This window comes from Tenebrio molitor, chromosome 2 (genome assembly GCF_963966145.1).
Source record: "Tenebrio molitor chromosome 2, icTenMoli1.1, whole genome shotgun sequence".
NCBI lineage: Eukaryota > Metazoa > Arthropoda > Insecta > Coleoptera > Tenebrionidae > Tenebrio > Tenebrio molitor.
This window is the reverse complement of record NC_091047.1, coordinates 10,071,686-10,093,240: the sequence shown is the minus strand read 5'-3', so window position 1 is coordinate 10,093,240 and position 21,555 is coordinate 10,071,686. Positions and strand designations below refer to the sequence as shown.

Below are 21,555 nucleotides of genomic sequence, written 5' to 3'. Positions count from 1 at the left end.
TAATAAATATACAAGATGAGTAAAAATCGGGAGTTATTATCAAAAATAGGTCTGCGGCTAGATGGGCGACGAGCAGATGAGTTGCGTAGGATACGCTGTAAGTTGGGCGTTTTTACGGAACCCGACGGGAGTGCCTACATCGAACAAGGGTTGACCAAAGTTTTGGCGGCGGTGTACGGCCCGCACCAGGTTTGCAGTGGCTCCGTGAGGATTTGATGAAATCTAAAGTGTTTGCAATTTTGTAGGTGCGCGGAAGTCGAACAAAAGCCCAACATGATGCAGCTGTAGTTAATTGTCAGTTCAGTATGGCAGTATTTTCAACTGGTGAAAGAAAACGTAGACCTCGTGGAGACAGGAAGTCAACAGAAATGTCCATTCACTTGAAGCAAGCTCTCACAGCAGCCATTAAAACTGAATTATATCCATGGTCACAAATAGATGTGTATGTGGAAGTCCTTCATGCAGATGGGGGTAAAATAGAATTCCTAATTATAAAATGAAATTTAAAGTCAAATTAAACTTTAGGCATTTATCCAGCATGTGTGAATGCAGCAACATTAGCACTTGTTGATGCAGGAATACCATTAAAAGAATATGTCTGTGCTTGTACTGCCAGTTTAGCAAACAATGACGTACCAATGTTAGATATATCTCATCAAGAAGAAATTATTGGTGGTCCTACTTTGACAGTAGCTGCCTTACCTATGTCTGGGAAGATTGTTTTGATGGAAATGTCTCAGAGATTTCACATGGACCATTTGCAAAAAGTTTTAGATAAGGCCCTACAAGGTTGTAAAGATATTAAACACATTTTAGATGAGGCAGTGAGAAGTCACATTCAAGACGTTGGTAGTTCAACAGGTTGGGCTGGTACAACTTAGAGAAAAATGTATTTTTTAAACTGAAACATTTTATAAATGTGATATAGTTATAAAAGACCTGTTTTGATACCTAATTAAATAAAATACAAAACTATGTACACTTGCAAAATAAATTGCGCCATAGAAGACGATTTATAAAAATATATAGGAAGGCCACTTCAGCAGGGAGAGTATAAGAAAATTAATTAGCTGTGGCATCAGGGTGTCTTTCGATTATCATTGCCACTCCCTAAAATAATAAACTCAGAAAACAGTCATCAGATTATTTCAAGATATCTTACCTGACCACCAGCAGCACAGGCTGCTACTAATCCCAACTGACCATTTTCTCTGACAAGTCGATTTGCGGTATGCATTGCTAATCTAATTCCTGTGGCAGCAAATGGATGTCCAATTGAAAGAGATCCTCCCCAGTTATTAAATTTGTTGATGTCAGGGACACCAACTTTGCTTGCCCTGTTCATGTACTTCTGTGCAAACCACTCACTGTCCATAGCTTTGAAGTTTGCCAAAATTTGGCCCTTTCAAATGAAAACAAAATATTTATTGAAAAATGAATGAAGGATAATTCTTACAGCAAAAGCTTCATGGAACTCCCAGACATCAATATCTTTTACAGTGAGTCCTGATTTGTCCAACACAATTGGAGTCCCATATGCTGGCCCCAAAAGCAACTGATCAATGGGATCCTGTGATACATAGGCAAAGTTGCGCAAATATGCTTTAGGCTTCAAACCCAAAGCTTTTGCTTTTGCTTCAGTTGTGATAATTGCTGCAGATGCCCCATCAGTCTAAAAATGTACAATTAGGTTAGAAGGTTAAAAGTAATGTTTAAACCCTACTAGGTATGAAGCATTGGCTGCTGTGACAGTACCATGTGGTTTAATAAATGCAGGTTTCAATTTGGCCAATTGTTCTGGAGTGGAGACACGAATTCCATTATCTCTGTCAATTACCTTCTCCACACCAGGAATCTGAAATTTAATTAATATTATTTATTTTCTGTAAGATGCAATAACTCACCTTAATTGGAACCAAATCAGTAAAATATCCTTTATCAAATGCTTGTTGGGCCAAAGTATGTGATCTAAGGGCAAACTCATCTTGTTCTTTTCTACTGGCCCCAAATGCAGCTGCAAGACGGTCTGCAGAATGACCCATGGTTTCACCAGATGAGAACTCAGCCACTGCTGGCAACTAATCAAGTGTTAAAAATATATTTTTTTTTCAGTTGAAGTTGTTACCTCTGGCATAAAGTAATCAGGTCTGATAGATGCCAACAGACCCAATTTTTGTTGAAGAGTTTTTGCTTTGTTAGCTTTCAACATCAAGCTGCGCATTTTTCTGTTATGCCTGATTGGAATGTCTGACATGAATTCCACTCCCCCAGCAACAATTACTTCAAAAGCTCCACTAGCAATGAGGCCAATTGCTTAAAAATAATAATTAGCAACATGTTTGTTTTTCTTTTCATACACACCTGTTGTCATGGCCACATTTGATGAAATGCATGCCATTGTAACAGTGTGGGCTGGAGTCTTATCACTGTAACCTGCTGCAAGAGCAGCCTCTCTTGCAACATTTGCAGTTTTAACTTCTTGGATGACAGTACCATAAATGACGTAATCGATAACCTCTTTTGGTACTCCAGTTTTTTTCAATATGGAACTGCAATCTCAATCTGAAGACTGACAAACAGCAAGAAAAAAAACTTACGCTAATGCTTGTTTGGCCAAGTCATGTGGCATTAATTTCGCATAGTCAGTCCCTGACATTAAAAATGGGGTTCTGACCCCATCAACCAAAACTATATTTTTTCCAGTCTTATCAGTTACGGTTTTTTTATTATTCAATTGTGTGCCCACCGAAAAGGCTCTGACCCCGTCTAAAAAATATTTACACGTAAGTGAACTTTGAACATGCAATTTTCGTTTCAACTTAATTAAAAAAAAAACTTACTGAATTGCTGTTTGGTCAGTCCCCACGCAACAGGGCTTTTTACAATATTTCTAGCAATGTACGACGCCATCATTTATGTAGTTGCAAATATAAAACACAATTAAATAAATTTTGGAGCACTAAAATGTATTTATTGTTAAAAGGTAAACGTACAACACCTGGACTTTGCCCTACAACGTTGCCAACTGAAGAAAAACAAAAAACTCACAATTAATATCAGTTTAAAAGTTATCTATGAAAAAAAAAACAAATCAGCTGAGTAATGTAATGTTAACATACTGACAGTTATAAAAAAGACAGTGATTGACCAGATATTTTGTTGTCAATTGTACTGTTGAAAAAGACATTTTTATTGACATTTGGTTCCAAAGCTTAAGAGTTGGCAACATTTACTAGTTTTTTTTTGTAAATTAATTCCAGGTAATATACAAATTCTTTGCAATTTCTTTTAACACAATTATTTGCGTTTGACTGTTCAACTCTAATTTTTTGGGAAATTCAAATTAAAGTATTGTACAGTTGCGGAATTAAAATTTCGGGTACTCTTTTTCTGTCACTTCAACAAAATCTTTGTAAAGCATCTTCTACTGTCATCATGACTGACATTCAAAAATTAAACTTTTCTGTGTCAGTCACCCAAACAATTTTGAATTTTGAGATTTCAGTTAGTTGCACTGAGTGTAATTAAATCATCGCTTTGATATGTTCCCTACCCGTTATTATGCCACAAATGACAATTTTTGAATGCCAAAAAGACAAAAAAATGACAAGAGTAAAAAATAAGGTTATTAACGTAAAGGTTGTTTTAGAGTTTATATCATGACATTGACAATACTGTCCGAAATTTTAATTCCGCAACTGTACCATTTTAGGCACAAATACCGAGTGACTATAAATGATTGAAAATTATTTTGTTATGTTGGTAACACATTTGAAATCTTTAGTTGGCGACATCGTTGACATGACACACGTAATTTTTAAAATTGAAACAAACGTCAAAAAAATCTAAATCGACAATGTACTTCGTGACTTAACCTAACCTAAATAGAAATGACTGACAGATAATGCACGATAAGACTTGCACTACCAACTGCATCAGTGTTGCCAATCCACTATTTTCTTTCAATCATTTATAGTCACTCGGTACTTTCTTAAGAGTCGTCGCTTTTTTCTGTTTATTTGAAAGGCAGTTGTAAAGTGTCTTTTAGCTTTATGCGGTAATTTAAAGAATGTCAGTTGTTTATTGATAACTAAACTGATAACAGTAAAGTACCAGAGCAAAGTATCAGATTAAGGTTCAGAGAACTAAGGCGCATGAAACACTGTTGCAATTTTTATAATAATGTACTTTATTCAATCACAGCCAATAATATCACATCGACATTAGTTCTAATTACTCTTTCCTCAAGGGGGCAAAGGTCACAAATCTGAAACAGTAACAGACATATTAAAATTTGAAAAACGACGTGTTGGGGTAAATTGCTAATGGAAAAATGTCGAGTCATGTAATTTTGACGTTGTATTTTTACTAGACAAAATATTAATAAGTGATAAGGACGTAAAAATTACAGGACGATGCGAATCATAAATAAAATATGAGATGTTTATTATAAAGATATAAATAATCCATTTAAATAAAAATAACAACATGCAGAGTGGTTTAGGATTAAAATAAATTAAATAATTGTTTATAACGATTAAATTAGCGCAGTTTAATTGATATTTAAAATGTTAAGGTTTAATACTTTACCTGAGACAAAAGATGTATGTGCACTAGAAATTTAAAATAATATTAACAAGGGAATTAACCAGCAATATTTTGTCCTATTCGAAATTTATTGAAAACACGATACAATTTACTTTTTCTAAATTGACATAATCTAAACATCTACATTAAATTTTATCGAGCTATCCTGTAAGTTTGAATATTATTTACGTATGTTCCGTATTTATTCTTAAAGAATAGCTCACTTTACATTTTCAATTTGTTACATTAACTTCATTTAAGATGCACATAGATTTTTTACGCTTATCAGAATTAAAAATTGGTTTATTAGGTTGTCGCTATTAAAGTACACATTTAATGCGGTCGTGACGAGAATAATCGACTTGACACTTTTTTTTTAATAAAAATTCGTGTTTCTATTAATATATTCGTTCTCGAATAAACTAATTATAAAAATGTTAAAAAAAATAATAAAAATATTCAGATCTGTGCATTTTTGTTAACAAAATAATTAATACCTGTACTGAGAACGTTGATAGATTACAGTTATTACACTGAAATGTTGTTTTAAATTCGGCGCTAAAGCTTATTTATTTATTTGGGCGAGTGTAGGGAGAAGTGCGATAACGAGTAGTGTCACTGTGACGAGAAGTTGATGAACTTGCAGTCTTATAAGACTTCCACCGCTGCGATGGTTCTGTACACAATCGTTTAAAAATATATTAGAGGCACACTTAAATTAAATTACAATGGTTAAAGAGTCGATCTTTCATTTTATTTCCCGAGTCGGTTGTTTTAAGCGAGTTTGTTTAAAAAGAGGACTCTTTAAGTGGCAACGATGGATTTAAGTCGGTTGGTTTATTTAAATGTTTAATTTCTTAGTTTCATTTTTGTATTTAAGTTGTGATTATTTCGTTTTAACAAGATACCGAAGGCTGACTTACCGTAGGAGCTGGAACTTTCCCTGTAATATTCGGGCTCGTAATCCGGTTCGTAGTGGTGGGTGGAGTAGGACCTCGAGTGCGACACCGCCGAACTCGTATATGGCTCATAAACTTCCGTAGGCTCGTACGAATCTTCGAACCCGTAGCTCTCCTCCATGGCGATCCGCGCCCTGTCCAAGATCGACATGATCTTCGTCTTCGCCGGCATCACTCGAGGGGTCACCACCGGCGTTCGGGTCGCCGTCCTCATGGCCACGGGCGGGCGGGGGATGGCAGCTGGACAACACATTCAAAAAATTAACAATCGCCACATGGCTGACTCCATCCACAGCAAATTATCAACAAGTTCGCATCACATGGAAAAAATGTTTACATATTCATTGATTTGGCAAAAATTTTATCTTTGCTTGTCTGAAGACTAAACATTTTACCACCAAGAATTATCACGTGACTTCCGGAATACTCTGAATGTGACAAAAAAATCCGCAAATGGGGTTGCGTTGAAGATATCGAAATGGGAAGAAGTTGATTCTAATGAGATTTTATGTCCAAGCACAAATTTCCAAAAATTGGTTCAAAACAGTTTTCCAAATTTGACGTTGTTTTGATATAATGGGAAGCCATGATTTATTTTTTTCACGTTGGACACACTGTTTGATTACTGCATTCTACCTCGAAAATACAACCGACAACGTCGCCAACTTTTGTTTTTAGTGTGTCTGCAAGTGTAAGGAAAAAAAAGTGGGGTTATGAAAGAAAACTGTTGGACAGTCGTTTTGGTCGTAATTCATCGTGTTTTTTTATTCTCATTTTATTATTTCACTCAAAAGGTATGATACGGTAGCTACCACCTTTTTGTACATAATAATTATTTTGTGTTTCGCAACTCAACAGTTCCATGTCAAATTATGGCGGGAGGTAGGGCCAACCCAAAAAAATGAAACTTATTCTAGGCATTTCTTTTTTTCTGCCAACATAATTCAACAGGTGGTGGATTTTTGATTTTGAAACAGATTATAATACGGGGTGATCAAATAGGACTATTTAAGTTGGTAACACTGAATTGTATTTTAAATCGTATAACAGGAGTAACTTTCGGTTGTTGATGGCTTGTCGTTGTTAATGCTATACCTACATCAGATATTTGTCAAATAAACCAACAAAACATATCCGGTTGCAGTGTTATAAATAACCGAATTAAAAATTTTTCTTAATTGTACTGCCAACTTAAACAGTCCTTCTTGATCACCCGGTATGCTGAATTTCCCGCAATGTCTGAGTATTCTTCTATTGCAAACTAGTAAAACTGACAACAATGTACTAGACATTGGTGCTTTACTACCAAATTAAATGCAAAATTTCCAGGGCCTCCATTATGCCAAAACAACGTGAATGCATTTTATTTTCGGATTTTTTTAAATGTCAAATTTGACGTTTATCAGAAGTCACGTGACAACTGTTGTCAATCATAATTTTCGTCTTTAGCCAAGCAGCGACGACTGGTACGACCATTTGGTCAAGTACTGTATGATGGGGTTATTTACCGCGAATGATTCCGGGAGCTCGCCTAGAGCTCCTCGGCTCCTCGATAGGTATGTCCGAAGAGGTCATAATTTCCATCTCCCTCATCTGTTCCTGCCTGATGTTGTCGTTATTGTCTGGAATCAGGTACTTGCGAACCTCTGCAAGCGCGAACGCGATGCGGGCGTGAGCTTCGGCCGGAGGACCTAAAGCTGAGATTTCGACGTGAAGATCGTCGCTCAAGTGGGCATATTTTGGATCGAGTGAGTTGCGGAGTTCGTCTTCTTTTTGGCGATCCTTCATCGACCCTTTACCTAGAACGGCCATTTTGCACATGGTCTCTTCTTGGAGACGCTTCATAGAGTTCCCCTTAGGACCCAGGAGTTTTCCGACGAAGTTAAACTGGAAGAGAGACAGTGCGACAAGTTTGCTAATCTGATTTTACAATTTTACCTTTGGATGTTCCCTTACTGGAACTAAAACTTTCACAGTGACTTTGATAGGTTTCTCTCTGTAAATGTCAACGTATTTTACATCTTTCGGCGGGATCTTTCCGATCGGCCTGCACTTTCGCAATCTCTGCAAGAAAACGTCGTATTAATCGAACAGAAGACAATTATTCTCAATCGAAACACTTATTTTTTGACGTGCAAACAGCTTTGAACGTTCAACACCTACATTCCCGCTTCGACAAAGCTCTCCTACTTATTTCGTGCAGATTTAGCCGAGGTGGAGTGAAAATGTGGGACGACGTCATTCAATTCAATATGCCACCGTCGCCGCCACCGATGAACGGATTTAACATTCATAACTCTGAGTGAAACCTTCCAACACTATCATCACGGATTTCCGTTAAGCCTGATCGTCGGTGGACGAGTTTAAAATACTGAGGATCAGAAAAATCGCCATTGTAATTCAAACAAGATCTCAAAAAAATGCTGTCCTCCCTTTCTTTGTCACCAACACCGACTTATCGATTTTATATTCTTAGAATTAAAATTCAAGCGTGATAATTATGAGGCGAAAGTCTTTTTACATGTAAAATTCAATTTCTCTTTGCTTTAACCCCGCCAGCTTTTACTTTGAAAATTAAATTTTTACATTCTCTCCGATGTAGCTTGATTTGCAATTAAGGAGGTGTAAAAACGGGCGTCAAAACAATTAATTTCGCAGCTTAAATTGAGTGGTTAAACCGTGGCCCCGGTGTTGTGTTGACTTTGTTTAGGCAAACCGCGTCGAGCTGCTAATGGTTTTGTGTTCATATTTAATTATACCACGGCAAATTTTATTTTTTTATTATTAAAAAGTGATACCTTTTGCATGTGAATTATGTCTGCGAACATGCTCGTAAAGTAACAAGTATAAAATTCATCTTTCGAATAAAAACTGCGATCGAACAAGTTCTGTGGTGCAACAGAATCGAAAATTTTTCAATTTTAGTCGACAATTTTATCACCCCAGAAACTTTCTGTATTTCATAAGAACTTTTTACATTTAAAATTGTAATCTCTTCACTTTCTTATCACCTCTCAATTTTATTTTGAAGGCATCGTTCCACGAACTTCGGTATTAGATTTCATCATAAATTTGTAATATGTATAAAGAATATTTTAAATACATGTTGTACACTTACTAGAAGTTTAATAACAATTACAACAAAAGCACAAATATTTATACAATCTACATATGTATTTATGTATGTAATAGTGAAACATACATGTGTAATTGCAAAGACTAAATTTTCTTAGTTGAAGTATGTAGTTTAAAGATTTTTATAATTGAAGAATGTTTTTTTATAATTATTTTGAATTATAATTATCTTGTATTTTCAAAGGTATACAGGGTGTCTCAAAATTCGCGAATTCCGAATTCAGAGCGTGGCAGGGAAGGACCCAGTGGAGCTCGAAACATACTTCGAAAAAAAAAAATTCGCTCTTCCTGAAGAAGATATAAGCACTTTAATTTTGTTCAATACATAGCAGCCTGCGTATCCCCAGTGACAAAATACTATTCTAGCTACGTTGCCGTTTCATTTTTAAGAAAATTACAATAATTTAAGATTTTTTTACTCCAAAGTAAAGCTATTCTTCAATAAATTGTTTTACGTTATTATTTTCCACAATCATCTACACCAAAGAGTGCACCGTATCTTTGTGGGGGGAGTCCCGAATTTTTTTAAAATTTTTATATTTGGACTACTGAAGTGATCCCCTACACCGCTCTGAATTCGGAATTCGCGAATTTTGAGACACCCTGTATGTACTGCAATTGTTCTTTCCTTTTACACTAAACAAATGTAGTCAAGTATGTAATCGCGCTTTACAATGAATAATGCCAAATTAGGTTCTTAAATCTCTTTAAAGAATTTTTTAGTTACCAGCCAAAAAAGATTAGAAAAGATTAAAAAATCATGATAAGCACTAATAATTGATACATTTTATGAACGTTAAAAAGTTAACTTTAGACTTTGTATCGCGAAAAGTTTACGGCACGTCGTGTTCCGCAGTCGCAAACATTTCCGGTTGTCTACGCGAAAATGGTACTTTTCGACCGAGAAGTGTAGACAGGGGCAAAGAGCGTACCTACGCCACGGGTGTTAGACCTCGAACCCCAAATTCTAGAGACTATGAAAAAAGTACCCGGTAGTTAGATCGTGAATTTCAGGTTTCTCAGTTTGGTATGTCGCACTCTTAAAGAGCAAGGGTTGCACCCCTATCATGTTCAGCGGGTGCAAGCATTGCAACCAAACGATTGCATTTGCCGGCAAGAGTTTTGTGAGTGGGCGATTCAAAAGTGCATCGATCAAGCTGGTTTTTTGCGAATAGTTTTGTTTACCGATGAAGCGGCTTTACACGCAACGGAGTTTTTAATAACCAGAACAGCCATATTCAGCAGCACAAACCCGGGACAATGCAGCAATTTTTGCAATGGTTCGGGACAATCTACGAGTACATCGAAGGGCAGAGGCGTGTATTAAAAATCACAGCCGACATTTTGAACATTTTTTCTAATTGTAATTACGGTAGGTACTGTTTAGTTATGGTTTTCGCTTTGACTTTTCCTTTCGCTTGGTTTTCACTCTTAATTATCTTACACGTTTTTGCGGCTCTGTGTATTTACAGTGTTTTTCGGTTATTTCATTCATAGTAAGGTTTTGTCACTCTCTGTTTTTAAAGCGTTTTTGCGGCTACTTATTCATGTTTCGATTTATTAGAGCTTTCAGAAGCGTCTCGTTCGGGGTGGAATTAAGTTAAATTGGACTTTATGAATTTAAATGTTTGACAACATTTTCGGTTTATTCATTTATTGAAGATACTATGGTTTACATACATATCGTCCATTGACTGGCATAAGACCATATCTCAATTTTCGATTATTTTGAGATACCTATCAACATTTTTGGAGTGTCCGAAATTAATATTTTCTTTGCCTAAAACACTGTAGTCCGATTTAATAAACTTGTCTTGTAAAACACATAAATTCGGAAAATGACGTATCTCATTGGATATAATAAAATCGTGATGGTCATAAAGGCGTATCCGCGTAGGTACTAAAAAATACGTCTACAGTTTGTGTTACATACTGATCATCAAAAATATAAATAAAACCATAAGATTCTATAAAATAGTACCAAACAAAACCATTGCCATACGGAATCCGTAAAGCAAAAAAGAACAACTAGTTCTTCGAGGAGGAACCAGTCTGTATATTACTTCTTTAAGTTGGATGGAAAACCAGTGAAAGTGTGAGTAGTTACGGGCAGAGCCCTATAATATTTTACAGGCTCGTAGAAGAGACTTGTATCTAATAATTTACGATGCTCATCAAAAATAATAATAATAATTAAATAATTTTTGACAACTTTAACTATCAATTGTTGCAATTACTGTCGCGAGCAAAAAAAAACTGGTCGTCAAAATCATGCTTTGACGCAATGTAAAATGCTCCATTGTAAAACGGTAATTAAATTTTCTGACACTTTGTTGACATGGGCATAATCGGGCAGGGATTTTTTTTTCATTTGTGACAATCTAACCAAATTTTGAAATGACATTGACGACCAGAATTTTTTCTCGCGACAGTATTATTTGGCCGTCATTGTCTGTCAATTAAAAAAAAAAAATGTAATCCGTACTTTATTGTCATGATTACCGTCTTGATTATGAACGTTATTTTTTGGGTGGTAAATTTCAAAACTCAAAATTATTTTGTCATTTCTACAACACAGAACGTTTACCTCAGGTTATCTATGTACTATCGCGGCCAAAATACTTTGGTCGTCACTTTTTGACACTTCAAATGTAAATAAAGTATTAATGTCAATATACATGACAATTTCAAATTATTCTTGTCAAAAATATGGCATCTTCAGTTTTTGATAAATATAGAATCGTCTTACTTGCTTCTGAAGGTTGTCTAAACCGCGAGCATGTTGGTCTTTTGCTTTTGAACCCTGCCTCCGCAGCTGGGATATACCCCACCCGTATGACACTGATGGATTAAAATAATTTTGACAACAATAAAAAATAAGGTTAAAGATCCTAAAGCTTGTTTTACAACTGAATATCATTTATGTCACATTGACGACCAAAGTATTTTGGCCGCGATAGTACGATTGCTCTAATTTTGTTCATTCATGTCGGATTTTTGGAATATCTGAGCTTGAAACAGTTTAAATTGATTGTCAAACTGACAAGAATCGAAAGTGGGGTTACGATTGCTAAAGGTCTATTTACACTTTACTTGAATGTCAAGAAAGTGACGGCCAAAATTTTTTGGCCGCCATAGTACTATTGTGTACTAAGTGGGACATCAACGTCATTGTCTTGACTTTTAATGTGAAATAACCCTTATCTGATTCTAACCCTACTTTGAATCGATTGACGTTGTCATTATGTATTGTACGTTGTAGGGAGCGATTGTAAGTAAGCACGTAGTGAATATTTATTTAATGCAAAGTTCCAATCAAAATCTACCTTTATCAAACGAAGAGGGCATTTGGAAAAGGAAAATAGGAGGATAAAATAAATTTTTAAACTGTCAGCTGGAATAGTGTCAAAAAAAATGACAATAAAGCTTGAACTACATCGAATTTTTCAAAACTGACAGAAATTTGATGTCCCACTTTTTTTGCCCGCAATAGTACATACGTCAATAATGCTTTTGTGATCCGTTTTCGAAAGTCATTTTCATGCCGCTCTTTGGATCGAATCAGTAGAGAACCGGACTTGCAGCGTTGGTAATTCCGTGGGTATTTTCTTGCACTTCAAGAAATTCACCTTCAAAGTCTTCGTCGGGCATTCTTTCTTTTCTATCTTTTTGCAACAATTTTCATAACACTTCTGACAGTATTTTTGTTGTTTATCTCAACACCATGACGACGTAGATATATTTGCCCTACCGCCTTTCATTCCAAATATCATCTTTTTATAAACATAAATAATAATTAAAAAAAAAAGGCTGAAGGTGGAAATAAAAGTGTGTATGCAACTCGCTTGGCAATTAATTTTTACTGGACTTACTGGCTTATGGAGACTCGTTCCTTCGTCACTCGTCCCACAAAAGCTAGCGCGCCCGTAAAGATTAATTTACTAAGCGTGTCACATAAATAACTATTATGGAATAATAGTTAGTATCATGTCTTGATCTTGTAGGTTTAATAATTGTTTGTTTTTAACTCACTACAAAGTTTACTAACAAGGACTTCAAACGTGCAAATTTAATATCGAATTTGTGCTTGGGGGACTATTGAATGTACAACACGGTTAAATTGTATATATGTAGAACTAGATTGTCAATACTGGCACTTTACGGGTTTTAAGCATTAAAAGCTTCTATCGGATAGCATGAAGCGACTAATAATGGAGTGAGAGAAGTTTTATTCAGAAAATAATGGGTTACAACTCAAAAGGTGCTGTATTCTCCTGCGGAACAGAATCTCATTTTCTTTATTACCATACGTGTTATTTATTAACCGGTAACTCTGAACGTACAATGTGTTGAGTTTAACGCCTTTGTGGCACATTTTATCACCAAGTAACATGAATATCTAGATTAGTTTTCAAGTTAAGTTATGTCACACAACGATCTAAATATTCTATTTAACACACTTATATTAAAAGGTCAAAGTAAAATGTGTTTTGCGAGGTCGTATCATCTCCAGGAGTATTGATGGAGTTTGGTTAAAGGGTCTATCTCGACAAAAAGTGTGAGAATGTATTGTTTTCGCTCAAGCTCACAGGAGGATATCTACAAGAACGGTAAATCTCTGGGGTAAGTTTTTGCAGATTCTATAGGTTCCCGCTTCAAAACTGAATATCAATGGATATATTGATTTCTCGAATTAAGCCTCTTTTTTGTCCATATTTAGGAGTAATTAAAATCTCCGTAAAAATTTAATTAACGAAATGATACTGCAAGCGGAAACAACCAATACTTTTAATTTTGCGTATAGTACAGGCATGCAGATTATCGTAATTAAAAAACACGGTTCAACGAGTTCGTTAACGATATTAAATTCTAGACGAAGGAAGGCTTGCATAAGGTGCGTTATTGTGATGGCTGACACAGTTACTCTCATGTCACAAAATTCCGTCATAAAGTGTTCGTCTTCCTGTGTACTGCAATTACATTAATTGTCTGATCGAGATCCTGAAGGATTGACATGGTGGTTTATCCGCTTCGCTGCTTCGGCTCCGGCAATGCTCGCAGGCGCGTTTGATTTTTGTATCTGATTTGGTATTACATTTCTGTTTACAATGATAACAAATACGAATATCACGTTTCTTAAAAAGCGATGTATTCAAGCATTGACATGTGCACACAAGAAGTTTCACTTCCGTCCGTCTAAAAACGCTTTTATGGATTTACTGTTGGATAGGTTTTGATTGATTAACTGCAAAATTTGCTCAGATTTAATTTTTTGATTCAGATGTTGACCTGGGGGGAAAATTTGTCAATCCGCGAATTCATTTTATGGTAGAACCTGGATACATCACTGCCACGGAGTGTAAATCTTTGAAGGAACATTTATTTAAGGGCTATCGATCTTTTATTCGCTATTCATTATTAAAGTGCCTTATGGAGATCCCAGGAAGTAGCAGTGACAAATGTTCAGGTTGCGCTTGTGATACATCACCATCAGCTGATGAGCCAAGAGGCACTTTGAAATATTTGTTTCCGTCTGTTTTTGCACCGTCCTGTCTAAAGAAATCGAACGCGACAGAATTAGGTCTTCCTAATTAGGAATCATTGCTAATCTCGAAGCTTTAATTATCTATTTTCGTTTGTGACGAGCACGGGAACGTCCAAACAGTGCCCGCTTATCTTAAAAGACATCGGATAAACTTATGTAGGCAATTGTAGGAGCCATTATCGAAATAGTGGGCCGTATATTTGGCTCAAAGATACTAATTAAGGGCGAGAAGGGTCTCAGGAGTCGTGTCATAAAGCACCGAGGTCAAGGAATTGCAATTGCCACTCGTTTAAAATTAATTGTTCGAAATTAATTGCAACGACAATCCTTTAATGACTATATCTACAAGGGTTCCTGTCAAATTTAATTATCTTATAGTACAAGGGTTGTTATCGTGAACGAGCCATTTGAACCAAATCAGGAGTAAGGGATAAAAACACTTCCTTTGATGAGAGGTTCGCTTCCATGGACTATTACGCATCCATTCCATTTGCAAAAGGGACGAAATGTATCGGACGTTATGATGTTTAAATACCATTACAAACTACGCAAATTACATTCAACTATGTATAATTTGATAATAAATTATTATCATTACTGTTGCCTCTGCGCATATATATTTAATTTAGTAGGCCAGGTAATAGTGGTAAATATTGGTTTAATGGATTTGCAGTGATTATTTACCACAGGTTAACATAGTTTATTTAACAGTGACTGTAACTGTGCTTGACAAAATACCTACGTCTCTAATTCCACTAAATTCAAATTCACAAACAAGTTGCTCTGTTTAATTAATGTAAACAGCGACATCCCTATAATGGAATACATACTCGTATTGACACTGATTGTTCTTATTTCCAACGTTACGTAATGCTTAGTTTTGCCATTAACCTGTCACAACTGCATTCAGTTTTGATAGTATATTACAATTGCTACGTTGTATGTTTGTTCTTCTACAAAGTGTGACGGAGAAATAATACATATTTAAAGTTAATAACATATGGGATTGCGCAGAGATACTGCCAGTGTTTAGCGCAAAATGGAGCCCAATTCGAGCAAAGGCGATAGTAGCGTTTCTTACTTTTTTTGTATTTTTGGTATGTAAGTGTAGGTATACTTACATTGTTGTTTTCAGAATACAAAACTGCATCAGAATTACTAAAAAAAGTATTTGTTCGCATTTGAAAAAGAAATTTGACAGTTCAACCTTGAAGCCTTGAAGCTTGGGGCTTTACGTGCATTTAGTAGGCCATTTTGTAGCCTATTCACAACCATTTAATTTGGTGTATAGATAATTAAAATCCTCCGATAAATAAGGGGGCAATGGACTCGTCTTTTTTTTTGGGACACCTGTATAAAGGAACTCAACTTCTTTAAAAAGGAGTAATGATAGAAATTAAAAGTTGTACAAGAAACTCAGTTTCTCACACGGAGAATAGAAAATCAAGAGTTAAAGCCGAAAAATCGTTGAAATAAGAACTCCGCTGAAGTCACATAAGATCTTTATGCGACGTCAAACGCAATTGAGATTATTGCAGAAAAGTACTTTAATTCTGTTTACAGAATTGAAACATTATTTACACTCCAAACATTTTTTTTGTTGACTTTTGGCCGAAAACACCGATTTTTCACACAAAAACAACAATGCTCGGAATTGTACCCTGAATTCGGGAAATACTTCATAGAAAACTTGCCATAACTTTATTATTTATTATGCTGTGTTCCATATTATAATTTTTTTATCTGAACTCCTTCCTGTTCTTTATTGACCCCACTTTATAATTAAATATGTGTCATTGAGTTACGTTTAAAAAAAAGAAAAGTATTTGACACACTTTTTGGTGTCAACTAGTATTTCATTAGGCTTTGCCTTTATTGCACTTTTATTCTCAGGATTATTGTAAAAGAAAACAGTTTGTTCTGAATTTTTGATGCGTTATCAAAAATTGACAGAGCAATAATTATTGCTCAATTATAATTGATGGAATGGAATATTAATCAATGAAATTTTTTTTCAATTTTCGACTACTCTACTTTAAAACAACTCCTCTTTACTATTGTTGCAGCTCGACATGCTATAAATGTTTTTGTAACATGTCTCTTCACACTGTAGGTAGTTGTCTTAAAAGTTTTTACGAGAAATTTTTTATTTATATCCTAAACATGTTTTCAGCACAATTTTCTGAAATTGAGCTATTCAACGAAATTAATTGAATTTTTTCAGTGAAGTCCACCGTAATTGGTCCGTTTGAAATAAGCTACCCGAGAAGATGTGAACAAACTACATACAATGAATTAAAGAATTTCTGCAATATTAATTAACTATTTAATTATCATTAATTTCACTAACAGATTTAAGGTGGTTTTCTAGATTTATTTTGTGATAATACTGGAGATTGTTTTATGTTTTTAAGCTTATAAATTATTCTTTGTCATCGTGGTAGAAGAAAGTGATGCTTGACTATAAATTTAATGGTTTTCATATTATCACAAAAAAGTTAAAAATAATAGCAGAATAAAAGATACCAGGCCAAAGCTGAAGATAATTTACTGGGTTGTACTTAATTTTATTAACTTGATTAAAATCAAGGTATTCGTTAGTGTGGTATGAATGAACCAATGAGGGATGACAAAGAGGTGTCTCCCGCTCTTGCATGTGGTGCAACATTGATTTTACTGTTATCTCTGCCACAAAGTCCTTTTCGTGACCATAATTCACATACCATCGTGTTTGTTTAATAAATTGCTTTCCTTCTACAATAACATCTGTAGAACAGCGATTTTTGTAAATAAGTACAATATTTTTGAAAAACTGCTACAGTTGTTAAACAAAACTGATGTACCGGGTGTTATGGAAGTCCACGTAATAAATTTAATCACCAATAGAACTCTTTAAAATAAACATTTTTTACATATTGATCTTTTTTTAATCGAATAATCTTTTTTACATTTTTATAACCCCTAATTTGACGCTCTGCTCATGGGATAATCATTATTCAATTGAAATGAAAGAGTGAGTGAAAATGTTTTTGTGCGATAAAAAGTTTACAGTTTTTTTTTGAAGAAACGATCGCTGTTTAATACCAACAGTTTTTACTGTTTAACATTCGAATTTTAGTCGAGTAATTTTTTTTCGTGCTTTGTTATCAATGGATGTGTAAACACATGAGCGGGTATGCATTTTAGGGTTCAATGTTAATTCTGTTTTGAAGAATTTGCGGAAAAAATGATAAATAGAAAAAATGTTTATTTTAACGAGTCCTGTTGGTGGTTATTTATTACGTGGACTTCCATAACACCCGGTATGTATCGCAAAAAGGTTATCAGTGAAAATACTGAGGAGGTATTTATGACAAGACATAAAAGTATCTGACTGTTTTCTGATTTGTAAGACATACGGTATATTTGAATAACTTTTTATTACTTACACATTTACCTATTTTTAGTGCTGATTTTATACATAATTTTATTATTTCTGTCCGCCTTTTCATTATTCAGTTACAAGATGTGCAGGCGCACCTCAGCTATACTTTATGCAATTAATTATACATTTTTTATTGATGTTAAGTACATAAACCATAAAAAAATATTTATTTTAACAGTTTAACTACAGAACATCAATTATTTTAATCTTTGGCACCGTAATGAAAATGAATGTGCGCAACAGAAAGCGAGTTGTTCAATTTATTCTAATTTTAAAAATAACAAAAAATATACTTTTTTCCAACGTCAAGTCTGAAAATGACATTTCCATCACTCAATTTAGAGATGAAAGTAGGCGTTTGCATCACATGTGAGGAAAGTAAATCACTTCCCTCACTAGTGGGGAAAGTAAAAAAAAAATTGATCCCCATTTAGGTATGTACATACTTTCTTTAAAATAACGTTCAAATATACATATATATACATTTGTCAGAATTCTTTATTAACAATTAGCACTTACAAAGATACTTAACTTTTTTATCAGTATTACAGAAATTAAATGTACAATTTTTTACACGAATTAAAACTCCAAATGTTCCAGATTTTTTTTTCTAAATAACGTGTCGGTACAGAGCTTGACGTTGACGCCAAACTAGCGCTTCTTACTACTTGTCTCCATCTCAGTAACGCATTGTATTCCTTTCCGTAGCGTGCTCGAGATTTTATAGGTAATAATTCCAAAGATACCTACTTCGCTGCTTCTTTAATTTCTGTATTTGGTAAATTTACAACACAATCTTCTACTTCACTATTTGTTTAGTAAATTCTGAGTAATTTTCAAATTTTGGTAAAAACACGACTTGACATTCATTAATTAAATTTGATTGTTTACTGTGAGCATGGAAACGTGATTTTCAAATTTTACTTCTATGTTGATTTGTATAAAATAATAAATTGATAATACCTATGCAAGATAAACCGAAAGCTCTTGACGTTGGAAAAAATAGTATGTTATATACGTGAGGAAAGGTCCATTGCTAAACTTGAATGATTAGATCAACTCGCTATCGCTCGTGATCCAATTGTCATTCTCGTTTAGCAATGCATCCCTTTCCTCACTTATATAACAATATACTATTGATTAACAGGTTATTTAATTTTTTATCGCAAGAATAATATGAATATCAATGCTTCGATCTGTCAAACCTTAACCTCACTTTGGACTGTCAGTTTAATTGGTCACATCAAATGTTGTAGCTTATTCTTCAGTTTTTTGAAATTACATATATCATTTTCAATTAAATAAAAAAGTAAGTTCAGGTTCAGATCTGTTTTTTTACAACATTTTATAATTTACAAGTGATTATTTGTTATTTCCAAAAATCACAGCACACTGCGATTGTTATGCGTCCACCTTTGTATGAAAAATCTGGATCATTTCGCTTGTGGTGGGTCCTGGACAGGCATTTTTTTTATTCATACGAGAAATCCTGAATTCTAGACGCATAGTAAGGAAAAAACTCCGAGTTACGTCAGATATTTTGGCAAAGCTCCTAGACTTTTGACTTGCTAATCGGAATGAAAACAGTAGCGACGGAACGTTCTTCATGCTTGGTTCTTATGTTTTTACTGATTTTAAATGTTAAAATGAAAGGGTTTACCTTGGTCAATGAGCCTGCACGCATTTGGTTGTTTGTTTTGGTCGATTGTTAGCTTTTCGGCGAGCAACTCCCTGACGTACTCGCCGGCTTTTTGTGCTGCCGGATTGGATTCGTCGTTTTCACCGTCACCGGCCTCGTTTAGCTTGTCTACTATACTTTTGCGTTTGAAGTTGTCGGCGTAAGTACCGTAATCACCGTTGGAGTCGTACTTATCTGCCATTTTTCCTAGTTCTCGCACACAAAATCTAGCGAACTCGGACGACAACAAAGTACGATCAATACTAAGATGGCTGATGCGGTTCGCAAGGTCGTCGAGAGGTGGCTCCTGATTACAGGAAACTTCCAAAAGTTATCGACAATAATATAATTTTGTATTTTTTTCTTTATTGTAAGAGTATCCATAAAGAAAACATATACTCGAACCTACTTGTGTAGGTAGTCTAACATTTAAGACTACAAATAGTTTTTTAGTCTCAGTTGGTGATGAAACAAGGAAGAAGTCTTACAAATGAAGAAGTTATTATAAGTAAAATAACTCCTTACAGAAAAGCTTTTCGAAAAAACTCCAAAACTTTAAATTAGTTTTAAAAATGTATCTAATTACAGACTAAATATTTTTATTACTGATTTTATTAATAATTTTGTTATTACTATTACGATCATAAAATTTTGGACATCAAACTTCTGTCACATTAAAAAAATTACTCTAAATCATGCTTTATTGAAACTGTCACATGAAAGAAATTGTTGTCAATTTGACACCGGTTTAAAATATATTTTTTTTCAATATGCGAGTACATTTGGGTATTTGTTTTATATTTTTTATTAATTAAAACCTTGTTCTATTCCATTTGTCTGATTTTTACAACTTTTTGAATATTTTCTCGGTAAATCTGACATTCACATTTTCAAAATTGACACAATCAAAATTGAGGTTATCAATACATAAGGGTCGTTTTAGAATGTATGACAGCACGATGACATAAGTGTCCAAAATTTTTTGATCGCAATAGTACAAGTTAAGCAAAATCGTTTAGAGTATTAAGTTGACATAAAATCCTAAAAACCTATAATACATTTACATCTGCCATAAGTTCAATGAATAAATTGTGAAAATATGTAATTTTAGGAGGCTTTCTCGTTTGCAAACTGAAGTACCTAAGTCTATTCTGGATCATACTAAGTGGTATTTGTTTTAAATAATCGATTAATGTTTTTTAAATCAGTGCTCTTTGGACCAATTCTCGATATTGCGGAGTTGAATATCTGCTTTTTATCACTGTATCGTTAATAAATTGACTTGCGGTTAGTTACACATTATCTTTTATCTTTTCGGTCCCTGGAAGTTTTATAAGAATGATGGAATATTCCTTTGGTTAAAACATTAAATTTTAATTCATGATATGAGCGTGGTTATCAGTTATTTTCCTTGACGTGGACCAAATGAAAAATGTTTATAAATGAATGGTCAATATTGACAGTAATAGGAGGAGCTGCAACTGAAAAAACTGTTTCCACCAAAATTTCGCTTTAGAATTACAGACTGTGTTTAATATTTTAATAAGCCTCGAACCACATGGCTCCACAGGTTTCAATCAAAATCAAAATGGACTATGTCACATTTAAAATCAAGTTCAAACACGCGCATTTGAATCAATATGCAGTTTTGATGCATGTTTTTTGTTTGAAAACGAATAATTACATTTTGTTGGAAACTGTGTTTTGATTTGGAACTCGTCATATGTGCAACATTTGAATGGCGATCGAAAGAATTTGTTGGTCAATAGTTGGGTGAAGTTTATATCTCTTTAAAAATGGATAAATTACAAATCTTTCAGTTAGCCTTTTATATCATAATCTTTGGAAATGTAATTGATCTCTATCTGTCCAAAAAGAACAACATAATTTCAATGTAAATATAAAAGAACAGTGAAACACAACTTTTTCAACAAACATTTTAATCTTGAGAGCAAAAATCGCACATCGGACAATCTAAAATGTTGAAATGGAGTGTTTTAAAAAAGAAATGTGTTGATTTATGCTAATCAAATTTAATAATTACCTAAATCAAATAGATATTTTTGTATTAAGGACGTGAAGGAGGCGATTTTGGCCGCGGTGGAATTATAAGCACGATGTCCGAAGGGCCGAGGGATTATAAGACGCCAAAGGGCCAAAATCGCTGTTCACGCCCGAAATGCAAACTTTATGGAAAATCATTTAAATCCACCTTAAAGCTTTGAAA

General features: G+C 34.4%; 3 protein-coding genes across 3 annotated transcripts; 1 reads left to right on the top strand and 2 right to left on the bottom strand.

Moving 5' to 3' along the window:
* The first annotated feature begins 15 nt into the window (after positions 1-15).
* Positions 16-979, top strand: Ski6 (exosome complex component Ski6). The gene is made up of 3 exons (XM_069038554.1): positions 16-189; positions 246-471; positions 526-979. Exons 1-3 carry the CDS (start codon positions 16-18, stop codon positions 879-881), a joined length of 756 nt encoding a protein of 251 aa, XP_068894655.1. The 3' UTR covers positions 882-979.
* On the bottom strand, positions 872-3,035 carry Mtpbeta (mitochondrial trifunctional protein beta subunit). Its single transcript, XM_069038546.1, has 9 exons — positions 2,841-3,035; positions 2,598-2,766; positions 2,362-2,549; positions 2,126-2,313; positions 1,905-2,078; positions 1,724-1,855; positions 1,457-1,672; positions 1,163-1,402; positions 872-1,110 (listed from the first exon to the last, which is right to left on the bottom strand). Exons 1-9 carry the CDS (start codon positions 2,911-2,913, stop codon positions 1,063-1,065), a joined length of 1,428 nt encoding a protein of 475 aa, XP_068894647.1. The 5' UTR covers positions 2,914-3,035; the 3' UTR covers positions 872-1,062.
* A 1,136-nt stretch (positions 3,036-4,171) lies between these two features.
* On the bottom strand, positions 4,172-19,612 carry LOC138123241 (KH domain-containing, RNA-binding, signal transduction-associated protein 2-like). The gene is given in 6 exon segments (XM_069037854.1): positions 4,172-4,267; positions 5,511-5,786; positions 7,055-7,433; positions 7,485-7,589; positions 7,591-7,610; positions 19,311-19,612. Coding segments are annotated over 6 exon segments (1,008 nt in total). The 5' UTR covers positions 19,531-19,612; the 3' UTR covers positions 4,172-4,259.
* Positions 19,613-21,555: the final 1,943 nt, after the last annotated feature.

What these genes read in the sequence shown, in the direction of transcription:
- Ski6 (XM_069038554.1), top strand. Translation starts at nt 16, where the DNA reads ATGAGTAAAAATCGGGAGTTATTATCAAAAATAGGTCTGCGGCTAGAT. An exon ending in CGGTGTACGGCCCGCACCAG is followed by an intron (nt 190 to 245) that starts GTTTGCAGTGGC and finishes GCAATTTTGTAG; the next exon opens with GTGCGCGGAAGTCGAACAAA. An exon ending in AGTCCTTCATGCAGATGGGG is followed by an intron (nt 472 to 525) that starts GTAAAATAGAAT and finishes ATTAAACTTTAG; the next exon opens with GCATTTATCCAGCATGTGTG.
- Mtpbeta (XM_069038546.1), bottom strand. Translation starts at nt 2,913, where the DNA reads ATGATGGCGTCGTACATTGCTAGAAATATTGTAAAAAGCCCTGTTGCG. An exon ending in TTGGCCAAACAAGCATTAGC is followed by an intron (nt 2,550 to 2,597) that starts GTAAGTTTTTTT and finishes TTGAGATTGCAG; the next exon opens with TTCCATATTGAAAAAAACTG. An exon ending in CAGCCAATGCTTCATACCTA is followed by an intron (nt 1,673 to 1,723) that starts GTAGGGTTTAAA and finishes GTACATTTTTAG; the next exon opens with ACTGATGGGGCATCTGCAGC.